The sequence below is a fragment of the Saccopteryx bilineata genome, chromosome 2 (genome assembly GCF_036850765.1).
Source record: "Saccopteryx bilineata isolate mSacBil1 chromosome 2, mSacBil1_pri_phased_curated, whole genome shotgun sequence".
In the NCBI taxonomy this organism is placed as follows: Eukaryota; Metazoa; Chordata; class Mammalia; order Chiroptera; family Emballonuridae; genus Saccopteryx; species Saccopteryx bilineata.
The window spans coordinates 111,329,969-111,344,809 of record NC_089491.1 but is presented as its reverse complement, the minus strand read 5'-3'; the positions used below and the strand labels follow the sequence as shown (position 1 = coordinate 111,344,809).

Genomic DNA, 14,841 nt, shown 5'->3' with positions numbered 1-14,841 from the left:
ACTCAATCCAGTGACCTCGAGTTTTGAACCTGGGTCCACAGCATCCCAGACCGACATTCCATCCACTGTGCCACTGCCTGGTCAGGTGGATCCCTTTATACAGGGGGTCCTCAGGTTACAACACAGTTCCGTTCCTACGACAGTGACGTAACCCAAATTTTGGTGTAAGTCAAAACGCACTCTAGCCTAACACAAATGGAACACTTGTGTTTTTAAAGTCCAAAATGGCAGAGTTAAGAGTACTGGAGGATGCAACTCCCTCACTCATAGGCCACATTACTACGTATTCTTCTGGCACACGAAACCAAACTAGTCTGCCTACATAATCTGTAAGTACGATGCTAACAGGGTATGTCGAAACACTCATGTCTCAATTTTTTAAAGATTTTATGGGAGTGAGCATCTTAAACTCTAAACGTCATATGTCAAGACTGTATAACTTGAGGACAACCTGTATCCTTAAAACTTACCAAGGAATATCTTTTAATAAATTACTCTTTATTATCCATTAATAAAATATTTGGTCATATAAAATATACTTTATCATACATAATGTCTTTAATACCCATGAATCTACCTCCCAACCAACCACTACATCAGAACAATACTATTAATTTACATTTGCCTACGCCACAGAGTAACCTCCCTCCTAAATTTGTATTTATCAATTCCTTGGGCCTTTAAATTACTCTATCACATATATGTTTATCCATCTATAATATATTGCATAGGCTTGTTTATTTGGATCTTAGTAGTTTGGGACTTGTTTTCTTCAATCAACCTACAACAGGTCCTTACCTCAAATAACGTTATTTAGTTCAATATCATCGTGCTATAATGTTGAGGAAATGCTATAGGAACTTAACTCTTGTTTATATCAAATAGCCTACGATAAAAATAGTTTGGTTTTGTTTTTGTTTTTTCATGTTAGAGAGAGAATGGGTGGGGGGAGGAACAGGAAGCCTCAACTCCCATATGTGCCTTGATTGGGCAAGCCCAGGGTTTCGAACTGGCGACCTCAGCATTCCAGGTTGATGCTTTATCCACTGCACCACCACAGGTCAGACCTGTTTGGTATTTTTTTAAATGTCATTTTGCTTAAAGTCACATAACCTATTGACATTAAATGTTTTCATTGCTGTGTGATAATCCATTGCATGAATAAACCTCAATTTATTTATCCATTACCTGTTTATAATGATTGGGTTGTTTCCCAAATTGGGTTAATAGGAACTATATATACTGCTATGGTATTCTTGTTCATGGCTACTCATGTACATGGACAGGAGTTTCTCTAGGGCAGTGCTGCTCAATGTGTGATCTAATCTGCATTCAGTTACATGAAAGAATCTCTTCTACCCCTGCAGTAAAGTGTATAGCAGATTCATTTTGGTCTATAAATTTCAAGTTGTAATTCGGGGTATCTTTTTCTCTTCCCTAGTCCTACTTTATTTATTTTGGTAATTTTTATAAATTAAAAATCTTTTTTTGCCAAAATGAGGAAAAGTGAAAGAAAAAATAACACTCAAATCTGTAAGTAATTTTTCTTAGCAAGTCTGGGAAAATGGAGATGAGATTTGATAGGAGAGTAAAAATTTTTGACCACTAATTTAAAAAAATATAAGAAAGTATAGATATGCTGCTTATCCAACAGCTCTGATTTGCCATTGAACATGTAATTTAAAGATCAAATTAAAGCCTCAAACCAACAAACTAAACATACATGAAAATAATAAAATTTCCCAAGTCAAAAATATTTAGATTAATATTTTCCTTAAGATTGGAGCAAAGTTACACCCATAGTAGCATTTAAGATAAGAAACAAAAAGCAAATTCCCTCATTAAATCAAAACGATTAAATATGGTTGCTTAAGATTTGATTTTTAAATGTGTACTGGTCAAGGGAGTATCCTCCCTTCCAAGTGCTAACCAGGTCCAACCCGACCCTGCTTAGCTTCCGAGATCAGACGAGATCGGGCACGTTCAGGGTGGTATGGCTGTAGACTCAAGGGAGTATCCTAAAGAAAGCATTCAGTGTAAAAAATGAGATCAAGTAAAAATTCCATTTCAGCTATATTAAAAAAATAGATTAAGTTTAATACTGCTTTTGGCTTAATAGCAGCTGAAAAATTGAGAATTCTATTCTTTTTAATAAGTAAAAAATTTAAATTCCATAAAAGCCCTTGGGAGCACAGCCTGTTTACCTGCAGGGAGTCCGTAAAAGCTTCACCCTTGTTCTCAATGGGTCTGAACAGCTCCTTCCTCTTCTCCCAGTCTCTTATGTCTGGGCTGGCGGCGCTGATAAGCATCTTCAGGTTGGCAGTGGGCGTCCATGGTTCTGTCTGTTGTATGTCGACAAGCTTCACCGGGGTGATGGGATTTCTTTCCGGAGTGAAGATTTTTTGCTTTGATAAATCAATTGGTTCATTTTTTATAGGAGTCTTCAGGGCCATCCGTGATCGCTCAACAAATATATTTTCCTATTTTAAAAAAGAGATCTTTTAGCAAGAATGAGAAAGATCAGCTATCAGCTAAGAGGACAATTAGTTCCCACCATGAAAATACAAACAGACCATATGGCCATGACTGAAAAATATTAGGATAGAACTAATAAAAACGGATGAAAGGATTCGCTGAGAAACTGATCATAGTCGGCTACTCCTTTTATGCATATTTCTCGTGGCATCTCTGCAAAAGAAGTGATGAGTGTATCTGTCACTGGTGGATGCTCGTAATAACAGTTGGGGATGAGAAGGGCAAGCGTGAGTTGAGTCCATATGCTCCTAAGCGCCTTACTTTTTAAAACTGTAAGTTTGCATTAACCAGTGAAGAAAATTATGCTTTTGTAGTTCAGTGTTCACCACTGAGAAGACAGCAATTAGCAGGGCCAATTAATGGAAGCTCATTCAACAAAACGCCACATTTCAAGCAGACCTGTAGAGCTATCTAATGCTATTCCCCCACAAAGCAGTTCTTCTCAAACCACGCATGGTAAAAGAGTCTGCCAGTCAAACTGGCCTGCAGCCTGTTCAACAAGGAGACCGCTGATCACAGGCTTAGACGTCATGAGGGAAATACCAAATGGCTATTGAGGTTTCTAAGTGCTTAACTCGCAGGTTGTATTCTTAATTTTTTGCAGCATGATAATAGTTTGTGGAGGATAACCTTCCCTCAGATAACACTTGATAGAATGTCTTAGCTAAGTATAAGAAAAAATTAATGGTGAGCCCATTATGTTCATTGTAAAAAAAGACTGAGTATAATAGAGAACCCACATTTAAAGCTACCAAGTAATTAAAACAAATTTCTTTCCTCTAAAACCAGTGTTTGGCATTCAAAAAAAGAGAAAGCCTGCTCTTCCTGTAGCAGAATTCACCTCTGGGCAATAGTGTCTTAAAGAAAGATGAAAGTGGGTGAGTTAAGTGTTTGTCACTCCTTTTCCTGTGCACATATCACTTTATAGCTAATGTACTCTTGTATTTTGGCTGAACAGTAGTTTAAAAAAAATGCCTTCTTATAAATGAGCAACATGTGAAGAGGGAACCGATCAGGAGAAACTGGAGTCTGTGTTAGCATGCCAACCCTTGTTCCTGGGATTAGCAGAAGCTGCCAGCTAGCCATGGTGAGGTTCTGTCCTCTGGCAACAGGAAGGAAGAGGGCGGGCATGGGAGTGGCGGTTTCTCACGCCACAGCAGCAGCTAGCATCCAGCCTGGGGCGCTGCATCTACCAACATCCCTTAACAAGTCCCTACCAGTCTTCCACAAGGGCACCCTCCAGGGAAAGTATCCAGTGTTTATCATGTAACACCCCCTGGTTCACGTATTTTACCTATATTCACTCCTCATCTAATCCTGTGACCTAGGTACTATTATTTTTTCAGCCTACAGATGAAGAAATTGAGGCACAGAGGGGTTAAATAACTTGCTCGACGTTACATACAACCTCATTCCATATAAAAAGTAACGGGTATGCAAGAAATAGCTGAAAGCAGGAGGTTCTGAAATTCTGCATCTAGAAATAAGCCTGCCCTGCGTGCCAGTGGGGAGAGAGTTATCTTTTCCACAGCTCCGACGTACAGCGGCCCACTAGAATCCTCGCAGAGGCAGAATGGGTAGCCGCTCCGTGCGCAGGTTCTCGGGCCAGACACTTAGCAGTGTGAGGGAGGGCACATTCCTCTCCTCACTAGGCTTTCATTCTCTCAACTGAAAATGAAGTTCATAAAAACACCAACCTCAAGGGTTATGAGAATAGTTCCTGGCATATAGCGAGCATGCAATAAAACTTAGCTATTATCTCTTCCATTCTTTATTACCATTCATTCTGACACTCAGAGCTAATAACTTCCTGGGTGTATTTCTTGTCTCATTAACGAGACTTTGCACTTCTGGAGGTCAGGGAGTTAAGTTCCACATGTCTCATTCCTCACAACTTCTGGCACAATGCCTTTCCCCATATCAGTGCTCAGAGAACACTGTGCCTTGATTATTTAGTTATGTGAAAAGGTACCCCTACAGTAGAGGGTGTGGCTCAGGCTTGCTGAGGTAGAGGTGCACCTTCCTCCTCTGCCTTCCCTGGCACTGGTACTCACAGGAGCGATGTGCTCCCACTTTTTACCTACCAAGGAGCAATCCAGATAGATCATTTCCTCCAACACTTTGATAGAGTTCCACTACAGTTTATGTCAGGGGTCCCCAAACTACGGCCCGCGGGCCGCATGCGGCCCCCTGAGGCCATTTATCCGGCCCCCACCGCACTTCCGGAAGGGGCACCTCTTTCATTGGTGGTCAGTGAGAGGAGCATAGTCCCCATTGAAATACTGGTCAGTTTGTTGATTTAAATTTACTTGTTCTTTATTTTAAATATTGTATTTGTTCCCGTTTTGTTTTTTTACTTTAAAATAAGATATGTGCAGTGTGCATAGGGATTTGTTCATAGTTTTTTTTATAGTCTGGCCCTCCAATGGTCTGAGTGACAGTGAACTGGCCCCCTGTGTAAAAAGTTTGGGGACCCCTGGTTTATGTGTTACCGATGCACCTTGACTTACAAAGTTACGTCCTGAGAAACCAACTGTAAGTTGAAAATGCATGTAGTATACCTAACTTACCGATCATCGCTTAGCCTACATTATGGGGATGTGGCCCCATCGTTAAACCGAGGAGCATCTGTAACTACTTCCTCTTTTCACCAGAAGCAGGAGGCCCTGAAAGCATTTTGTAGACATGCAGGGATGTGAAAATACAAACCACAATATTTAAAAACAGCAACAATGGGTTTTGTACCCTCGTGGTCCCGTGGCCGGTGGGGGCTGCAGCTGGCTGCCATGGCCCAGCCTCACAAGGGAACATCCTACAGTCCATCACCGACCCGGGGAAAGAGCAAAATTCAAAACCTGAATTATGGTTTCTACCAAATGTGTATTACTTTCACACCTTTGTAAAGTTGAATAATTGTAAGTTCAACTGTCTTAAGTTGGGGCCATCTGTACCCAAAGGAGGAGGGGAGTTAGGTTACCTGGCAGGTGTGATTGTATCCTACCTCCACATCAAAAGGAAAAACAAAGAAAAAGCCTAGCCAATTGTTTTATGAGATGGCGGTGGGTAGAAAGTCAACTGCTATCTAGTCACACCTGACTCTGTCTGTTTATCCTGCCGTCCTGACAAAGCAGCGGAAAGGGGACTGAAACACGAATTTGGAAACCTGGTTATTGTCTCAGCCCTGTGTCTCCCTCACACGGACAAATTGCTCATTATGTCTGGGACCCAGTTTCCTGATCCATTAACTAAGGAGCTTAGATGAAAGTCTCTATCTCCAAGGCTTTCCAGCAAGGCTGCCCAGCTGTGCAGTGGACACTGGGATGCAGCCAGACGTCTTCAGGAATGAGTGGTGCATCCCCCAGCTGCTGCAACAGAAGCTCTCAGCTGGAATGCCTGGGCTGAAGATGCCTGGACCTCCCGGCCGGCAGAGGTAGCACGGATCCGTGGAAGCCTGGCTCCCTCACCGACTCAGGACTGCTCTGAAGGGTTATTCCAGAACTCCCTGTTGGGTACACTCAGACTGCATGGAAACTGTGCTGCAGATCTGCTTCTTGCTCTGTCCATTTCTGCTGCCTTCCAGCTTCCCTTCCGTTCCCCAGGCACTGAGCCCCAGAACACTCCCTACAAACCTCCTCCTACACGCTAAGCTCTGTGTCACAGTTGCTTATCTGGAAATCTAAGCTGCAACACCCTGGAAGTCACTTCCTCCCTTAGAGCCTGGAGAAAGTAACCCATAACACAGGGTCTCTAAGATCTGATATGTAAATGTAGGTAATACACTGGTTTACCTACCATAGAGTCACTGTGAGGATCAGATCAGACCAGATAATGAAGGTGAAAGCAGTTTGTAATCTGTGAAGTGCTATACAAATGTTCATTATTATTAATTATACCAGCATTACCAGTATGCTGGACGCTTCCACAGAAAGGGGTTGGTAGTTAAAAAGATCTTGGTTTCAGTCCTGCTTCTGCGTCAGACACAACTCTGATCATGTTACCCTAAATAATATACAGCCATCAGCCTTGGCAAGGCCTTTGGTAATATTACGCCAACCTCCTTTCCAGTTCCATCTCATGCAAATTCCACATTCTGCCCCAACATTCCACTTGCATTTCTTAAACCCGCCCTGCACTTGGTCACATCTGAGCTGCTGCTCACACCATCACTTTGCCTTGAATGCCATTGGCTACTGCCTGGCTTGTTGACAGTCTACCTATTGTTTAAGGCTCACTGCCCCTAGCTACTGACAAACAACTCTCCTCCTCTTCAGAGCACTTTCTAGAATGAGTAATCCACACTGAGGGCTTTCCCCGTATCCCAGGGGTGCCTCAAATGATCAGTGTATTCTGAGCCACTGCTTCTTACTTAGGCCACCTTTCAGGTGCCAAATCAATGGCAGGAGCCCTCAGGTGACTGCAATGGTTAAGACTGTTGGCTGTTCTTTGCCTTATGAAACTGCCAGTCTGGAGACTGCAGTCCTTCTCTGTTGGTTCTCTTCCTAGTTCCCTGTTCTCTCTCAGCCTCCGTCACTGGTTCCTCTTCCCACTCTTACTAATGACCCTCCACTCCTCTTTACTTGCTGTCTCTGGGTAGTTCACCACTCTCCTGTCCGTGGCTTTAAAACCAACCTGTACATTGATAATTCCTGTTTGTGTCTGGCTAGCACCTTCCATGATTTCCAAAGTCAGGCAATCAGCTGCCTTCTGCACATATTTATTTACCTGTCATCACATAGGTACATATATATATATATATTTCATAGTTAACTCACCTTCTTAACCACTCCTCAAGAAGATGAATGACCTTTAAAGAAAAGCTGTGCCCACTAAGTCTAGCATTGTGCTCAAATATACCACTCATTTCTACTTCTTTTTTTTTTTTTTATTTATTTTTTTATTCATTTTAGAGAGGAGAGAGAGAGAGAGAGAGAGGAGGGGGGAGGAGCAGGAAGCATCAACTCCCATATGTGCCTTGACCAGGCAAGCCCAGGGATTCAAACTAGCGACCTCAGTATTTCCAGATCGATGCTTTATCCACTGCGCCACCACAGGTCAGGCTCATTTCTACTTCTTTACTAGTTCCTTCCCTCTCTATGTGCCTGTCTTAGCCTTCACTCATTCAAGCTCTAGTGTATGTTCTTCACAAAGCCCTCCCAAGAGCTCAATCCTTACTGCTCACCTCTTTATCCCAAATCATCCATTTTCTAGTTTTGTCATGCCTTAATGGTCTGTAAACAGCTTAGGAGAGTTGTTTATAATCCCACAACTGGGCACAGTATTGGGTAATCAAGTTGAAAATCCTTTATGTTTTAAAGTAAGTGTCTCTGTGAGTAGTAAGAAGATGCATGTATAATACAGTATTTATAAGAGTTCTTGACCAGTCAAGAAAGATATATGCCGACTAATCCACGGGATTCTGCAGCAATCATCCCTCAGAGGGTTTAAAGAAGGAACAACTCAGCACCATGAGTTTGTGGCCACGCTGAATCTCTTGAAGGTTTCTTAAATGCCCACACATCATGTTGTTTTTCCTGCCTAGAATGTCCCTCTCACTCACTTGTTTTGTTTGTTTTTGTAAATTTATTTATTGATTTTAGAGAGAGGAATGGAGCGAGAAAGAGAGAGAGAGACAGAAACATTGATCTGTTCCTATACGTGCCCTGATCAGGGATTGAACAGGCAACCTTTGAGAATTGGGATGACGCTCTAACCGACTAAGCAATCCAGCCAGAGCACTCCTGTCTTCATGTAGGTTGAACATTCTCAACCATAATGTTAGCTCTTCTGATGCCTTTCAACTCTCCCTAGACTCCTCATGAATTTATTTCTTCCTCTTCTGTTCTGTGGGGGCCACTCTGTTCCCATTCCTATTAGAGCACTTACCAAATCATAGTACAGTTGGCTAGTTTTACATCTGAATCCCTGCAAGTCTCTCCAGTAACTGAGGGCAGGGTCTGTATCATATTCAGCTTTAGTCTGTCAGTGTGAGTAAGTGTGAACACTAAGTGTTCTTGAGCGCTTAACAAAAACCCGAAGAGGGAGATGCTACTAACTTGCTGCAATTTAGTGAAAAAAGAAACAGATTTAACAAGGTAAGAAGACTTACTAAGCCACTGTACCCCTAGCACCTTTGACATAAGTATTTGTTGAAAGACAATAAATATAGCTGTTCGAGGTAACATAGCTACTAAATGGCAGAACAGAAACTCAAAACCCAGATCTGACTCCAAATCCCATGTTCTCACCATCCCTAGAAATCCTTCACAGCAACAGGAAAGGACAAAAAGCCACACCAAGTATGGAGGCAGGAGCACTGTTCTCATCTCTTGCCTTCTCTTTGAGAGAAAAGCAATTTCTGCCCAGACATTCCATTTCAAGCATTTTAACCACTTCCCCAATCTCTTTCGAGTCATTTGAGTTTTTTCCTCCATATCCATTAGATTGTGAAAGCTTAACTGGACACAGCACTCACCGATGTTCACTAGAGTAGAAGTGCCCTTGTTGAAGGTACTTGATAAAAAGTCAATGACCCAGAAAAGTGGACACCAACTTAGGCTTTATATAAATTATATACATATTTTTTCAAGGCTGTCCCATCCAAATGATAAAAGATAACAAAGTTCTGCTCTGAAGCTCACTAAGCCAAAACTTTAAAATTATAGTCTGGGCATTACCACCCTCATATGGCTTAGGTAATTTTTTTAAAGTCCTCTTTAGAACAATAATGCTTTGGCATCCTTATTTCCCAAACAAACAAAAAAATCAAATGCTAAGAAGAAAAATACCCCTACACAGAAAAGCATACGATTTCACACCTATCCAAAAATTAGTGGTTGTCAAATATTCTTCAAAGGGCCATCCATATACTGTAACAGGTTCTTTGCAGTCAGGCAGTTTTATTGATGGAAAATCTAAAGAAAGGTGCTATGCTCAAATATATTCAAAGTTCCTACATACAGGTTTGTTACATCTGTTTGCCTTTGTCTAAAAATGCTTAGATGTTTGCTACTAACTTTCACAACTTTTTGGTAGGCCACTGGTCAGTGAGTGTCTGGGTTGATGTGGGTACGGTGATAGTTTAGATATTGCTATGGCCAATTTACTTGGTAATGTTTCTTGAGGACACCATCATGGTCTTACAAATCACAGGGGTGCAAAACCGGAGGGATGAAGGGATGACTCAGTGCAAAACCAGACCAACAGTAGTACTGTAAAATATTCAGAGTGTGTTGGTGGACTGCCACTTACTGTATTTCCCCATGTATAAGATGCACCGTTTTTTGAAAAATTTGGGGTCTAAAAACTGGGTGCTTCTTATACAGTGGTTGTAGATATTTTTACTTGTATTTCCTGCTTTTTTGAGCTTGTTTTGCACTCATTGTTGAAGACAGTGATTCGTCACCAGATGAGGACAAGCTAATGGATGGGAGTTTTGACAGTGATGAAGAGTTGTATGAATTTTATGATGAATACAACTTGACTTCAATAACTTTATGTAATACATTTTCTTCAAATTTCGGACCCCAAAATTAAGGTGCGTCTTATACATGGGAACATCTTATACACAGGGAAATACAATATCTTCCTACATGGGGAATTGGAACAGCCTCTAGAAACTAATTAATGTGCATGAAGACCATTTCATAGCACTTTAATAATCCAGCATTTAAAGCAGAGTCTATTCTCAAGGCTTAACATTCTTGCACAGCATTACCTCAATCCAGTTTTGCCAACTTAAAGTACTACAAACTTTTGATCTTGGCGTCCATCATGTCTTTGATCCATACAAATTGGTCTCAACACTAACCTAGCCTCTTTCCACTGTACAATGACTGAGAAACTCAACTAATAATGGTGGGCATGCCTCTATTAAAAAACAGTATATTTCTATAATGTTCATCATAATTATTAGGTTTATAAGACAAATACAAGTGGCATATTTGAAACACTTAATTGAATTAGACATAACCATCCTTTTAGACCTTGGTGCACTTACCTTTTGTGCATGATCCCCATCTTCAATTGCAAAATCTACTCTGGGCTGCCTGTGGTCGATCAGGTCTTTTAGTGTTAAACAATTTACATCCATCTGTAATGCCAATTACATTAGAAAATGATTTTACAATTAGATACTTTCTCCTCCAACAAAAATATCTATTTACTACTTGCTCGTGAACATGAACTTCCCCCGCCCTCAACTCATCCTGCGAATTTCCAGGCGCTAGCCACCCTCCAACTCTCTGAAACGCACAGGAACGAATACAAACACCCACTAATTACTGAAAATTTAGGAAGGAAAAAAAAATCGACAGAAATAGTACAATTTTTTTTTTTAATGAAAAGCAACAGAACAAAATAAAAGTTACCACGTCAGGAAGGTGTAGGGCCAATCTGTCAGAAAGTTCGGGGTCTCCTAGGTCAGTTAGTTTTGGCGCAAAGAACTGGGAGGAATTCAACTTTGAGGAGGTTTGAATCCGGGGGGAAGGAAACCTGATCGCTAAACCAAATCCATTTGGCGCTTAGCGCAGCCCCTCTCCAGACTCCCAAGCAGACCCTAAGGACCAACTCTTCCAGTGAAGCCCCCAAATCATGAGGAAAGGCAAGTCCCCTCTGCAGTCCGGCCATCGGAAGAGCTGCAGCCAGGATACCCCATGCCCGCCTGATGCGGGGGCACCAATTCAGTTCCCCGCCAGCCGAGGAGAGGAGGGGAGGGGTAGCAGGCTGGCAGCGGGGCGGGAGGGTTCCTTTTCCCCCATTCCCGCCTGCCCGCCAGCGCTGCGGCCGCACGCTACTCACCCCCACTTTGCGAAAGAGGTCTCCTGCCTCCACCCGGACCTCCACGCCCTCACAGCCGCGCGGCATCAGCGGAGCGAGGCGATCAGCAGCCGGGCGGCGACCCCGGGCGCGGAGAGCCAGGCGCGCAGACCCCCGCTCCGAAAGCCCTGCGCCCGGGGGCACCCCGCGGCATCCGGACAGCACCAAGGTCCCCACACGCCAACAGCGAAGCCCAGGATCGCAATCCCCGCTAAAACACCTCCTCTGGCGCCTTGAGGCCGAATTTGAGAGCCCACCAATCAGCGGCGGCCGGGGGGAAGCGGCCCCGACCAATCACGCGGCCTCGCGGCCCCGGCTCGCGGCCCTCGGAGTCTTGGCGCTCCTGGCCGCGCGTTTCGCTCTCACCCGCCGGATTGTTGCCGCCTCGATTCCCTCCCCCTTCCGGGTACCTGGAAACCTGGGGCCTGGGAGCCAATTCCTGCGGTGACCGCGGGCCCGGTGGCCGCTGGAAGCCGAGGTGGGGGCGGGCGGGGCGGCGGGAGGAGGAGCAGGAGGGCTCTTTTGTTATGCAGAAAAGACCCGCTCCGGTCCCCCAAGGTTGCCGCGCGGGGAGAGAGGAGCCGGCGGGCTCGGCTAAGGGAGGGGAAGCAGATGGGGTTTAGAAAGCGACACACACACGCTGGATGCTGCCACCGCCACCCCCTAACGCCGGCAACTTGCGCCGAAGCCAAGTTGCCCAGGCTTGTCGGGGACAAACTTCCTAACACCTAACGCTAGCGCGACACGTGAACCATGGTTACTGCGCTGCCGCGAGCAGATGGCACGCCAGTTAGCCCTGGAAGCCGGGCTGCAGGCAAGGCCAGCTCCCCGCCCGCCCGCCCGCCCCTTTTCTTGCAAGTCTGGAAAAGTTTTTTGGTGTTTTCATTTCGGAACATCGCCAATAATTAGAGGGGGAGGGGGAGCTTTATTAAATAGTTCTTTGCAGTAAGGACTAGTACTCTGGGAAACAGTCGAGAAAATTTCCTCTACATGACTGATTTCTATTAGAAGTTTCATTTCCTTCAACTTGAGCTTCTTATTTAAACTGAGTATTGATAGTCTTCCGTGCGCGCGCGTGTTTAGACGTTCTTGTTTGGGACAGTTTTAAATTTACAGAAAAATTGAGAACAGAAGACAGAGTGCCTGGATATCCAGCAACCATCTTCGCCTATTTATTAACATTTTACGTTTGTATAGTACTTTTGTTAAAATTAACGAACCAATATTCATATATTATCCTTAACTAAAGCCATCACCTTATTCAGATTCGATTGTTACCTGTTGTCCTTTTTCCTTTTCTAGGACACATTACATTTAGTCTTCATGTCTCCTTAGGCTCCTCTTGGCTGTGACAATTTGTCATACAGTGATTTCCTCATTTTTGATGACCTTGAGAGTTTTGAACAGTATTAGTTAAGTCATTTTGTAGAATGTTCCGCTATTGGAATTTGAGACAGCCTTCTTTAAAGCGTGTCTACAGACATCTTACAAACCATATACTTTTATAACAAGAATATCATTCTTTTTATCATCTTTTCTGTACCAAGTGCTTCACTTTCCACCCCTCATTTCCCCAATACACACAATTTTAAATGAACTGTCTGCATAGTTCAGGGTGCTCAATCTAGTCTTTCACTTCCTACCTAGATTGTTGATATAAATACAGCCTAAAAATCACTACTAGGTTATATGTTAAAAAGATGATAAAAGCATGGAAACCTTAAAAATAAAGAAAACAATGGTAATAAAAATATGACACTTTATATTAGAAGTGATATTTTGAACTGAAATCTGTCATGTAAGTAGAAGCATAAGGAGACAAGTATAAAGAATAAAATAGCAATTTATTAAATTTTGCACATGTGGAATCAGAACATTTCTATTAGGAAACGATTCTTTTTTTCCAACTGTATTCATTTACTGTGGCTGCTGTAACAAATCAGCACAAACTGTTTGGTGTAGATCACAGATTTATTCTCTCACAGTTCTAGAGGCCGGAAGTCCAAAATCAAGCTCCACACTTCTGGAGTGTTAAAAGAAAATAAGTTCTTTGCCTCTTCCAGCCTGTGGTGGCTTCTATACTAATGGCGGCCTGGCTCAGGTCTCCGAGATCTGTGCATCAGTGGTCACATTTCCTTCTCCCTCTCTGTCTGTTAGATCTCATCTGTGTCTCTTATAAGAATTTAGATTCTACTTGTATAATCCAGGTTGATTTTATTTCAAAATCCTTAATTATATCTGCAAAGACCCTGTTCCCCAATAAGGTGGCAGTCACAGGTTCCAGGGATTAGGATAGGGATACACCTTTTTATGGGAACATCATTCAGCCTTCTAGACCCATATTAATATTATTCAAAGTTCATTCATTTTTCTGGTATTTCAAAATAATAATGGTTATTTCTTTGAGGTTAGGCAATTTTATGTTGCAGACTTTTTCCTAGCATTTCCAGAGTATTTTAAAAAATTTTTCAATTCAGATGTAGCCGCTATTCAAAACAAGAAAAACTCAATATGAGGCTTCAGGCACTTGTAATTTCATTGATTGTTTAAAATAAGATTGATTTTAGACTTGGAGAAAAATGAAAATGAATGTTTGATGGGCAAATTCAGAGGTATTACTCCAGCTCTTATTTATATTGATACTTTTAAGTCCTGGAATTTGTAAATAAGCTATCAATCTCTCAATTGTTCACTTGATACTGAAGATGGCTAGGAACTTGGGTCTGGCATCACTTCCTGCATGTGGATTCTTCATGTGGCCTGATCTTCCTTACAGTATGGTGGCTCAGGGCTCCAAGAGTGTCCTAGCCTGTGAGGTGGAAATTATGTTGTCATTTGTGATGTAGCCTCAGAAGTAAGATAGTATCAATTCTGCTATATTTTTTTAGATGGAGCAGTCAAAGATCCACCATATTTATGAGGAATAGGAGAGGGTATACATCCTACCTCTCAATGAGAGACGTGTTGAAGAATTGGAGCCATATTTTAAAACTGTCATACCAGATTTTATGCCACCTGAAGAATTTTTCAGTTCTACCCCAACAATCTCTGCAAAGGTCATTGACTTGGGCATAGTATAGTATTATATATATATGGCAACAGTCCCAATGGCTCTGTATTGCACTAAGCTCATGGTTTTCAGCCCTGTCCAGGCTTTAGAATCAGCTGGGAGATTTTAAAATATACCCATTTCTGAACCCCAGACCCATAGATTTCTAGTTTACTTGATGTGGAATTGGACTTGGGGTATTATTTTTTCAACGCTTAGTGTCTTGTTCTTTAGCATCGTGCCATCTGTACGCCTACTCATCAATTCCTTTGATACTTCTCTGACTCAGTGATTTTAGAAAGAGGCCTTCAAGTCCCATCAATAAGAATAGAAGAGTTGGCTGGGTATGTTACCCTGTGGAGTAGATGCAGAGCTTTCAAAGGGCTGGGTCTTGCTGGTGTGTGGCTATGTCACTGGTTTCTGGAAGAAGGTGAGGTTGTAAA

The 14,841-nt window shown here is 42.5% G+C and overlaps 1 protein-coding gene across 1 annotated transcript in view; it reads right to left on the bottom strand.

Moving 5' to 3' along the window:
- E2F7 (E2F transcription factor 7) overlaps positions 1-11,531 on the bottom strand; it is a 49,953-nt gene extending 38,422 nt beyond the window's left edge. The window contains exons 1-3 of the mRNA XM_066257607.1: positions 11,332-11,531; positions 10,532-10,624; positions 2,205-2,480 (exon numbers count right to left, since the gene is read on the bottom strand). Of these exons, the coding sequence (XP_066113704.1) occupies positions 2,205-2,480; positions 10,532-10,624; positions 11,332-11,397 (435 nt within the window). The 5' untranslated portion in view covers positions 11,398-11,531. The remainder of the gene's footprint in view (positions 1-2,204; positions 2,481-10,531; positions 10,625-11,331) is intronic.
- Positions 11,532-14,841: the final 3,310 nt, after the last annotated feature.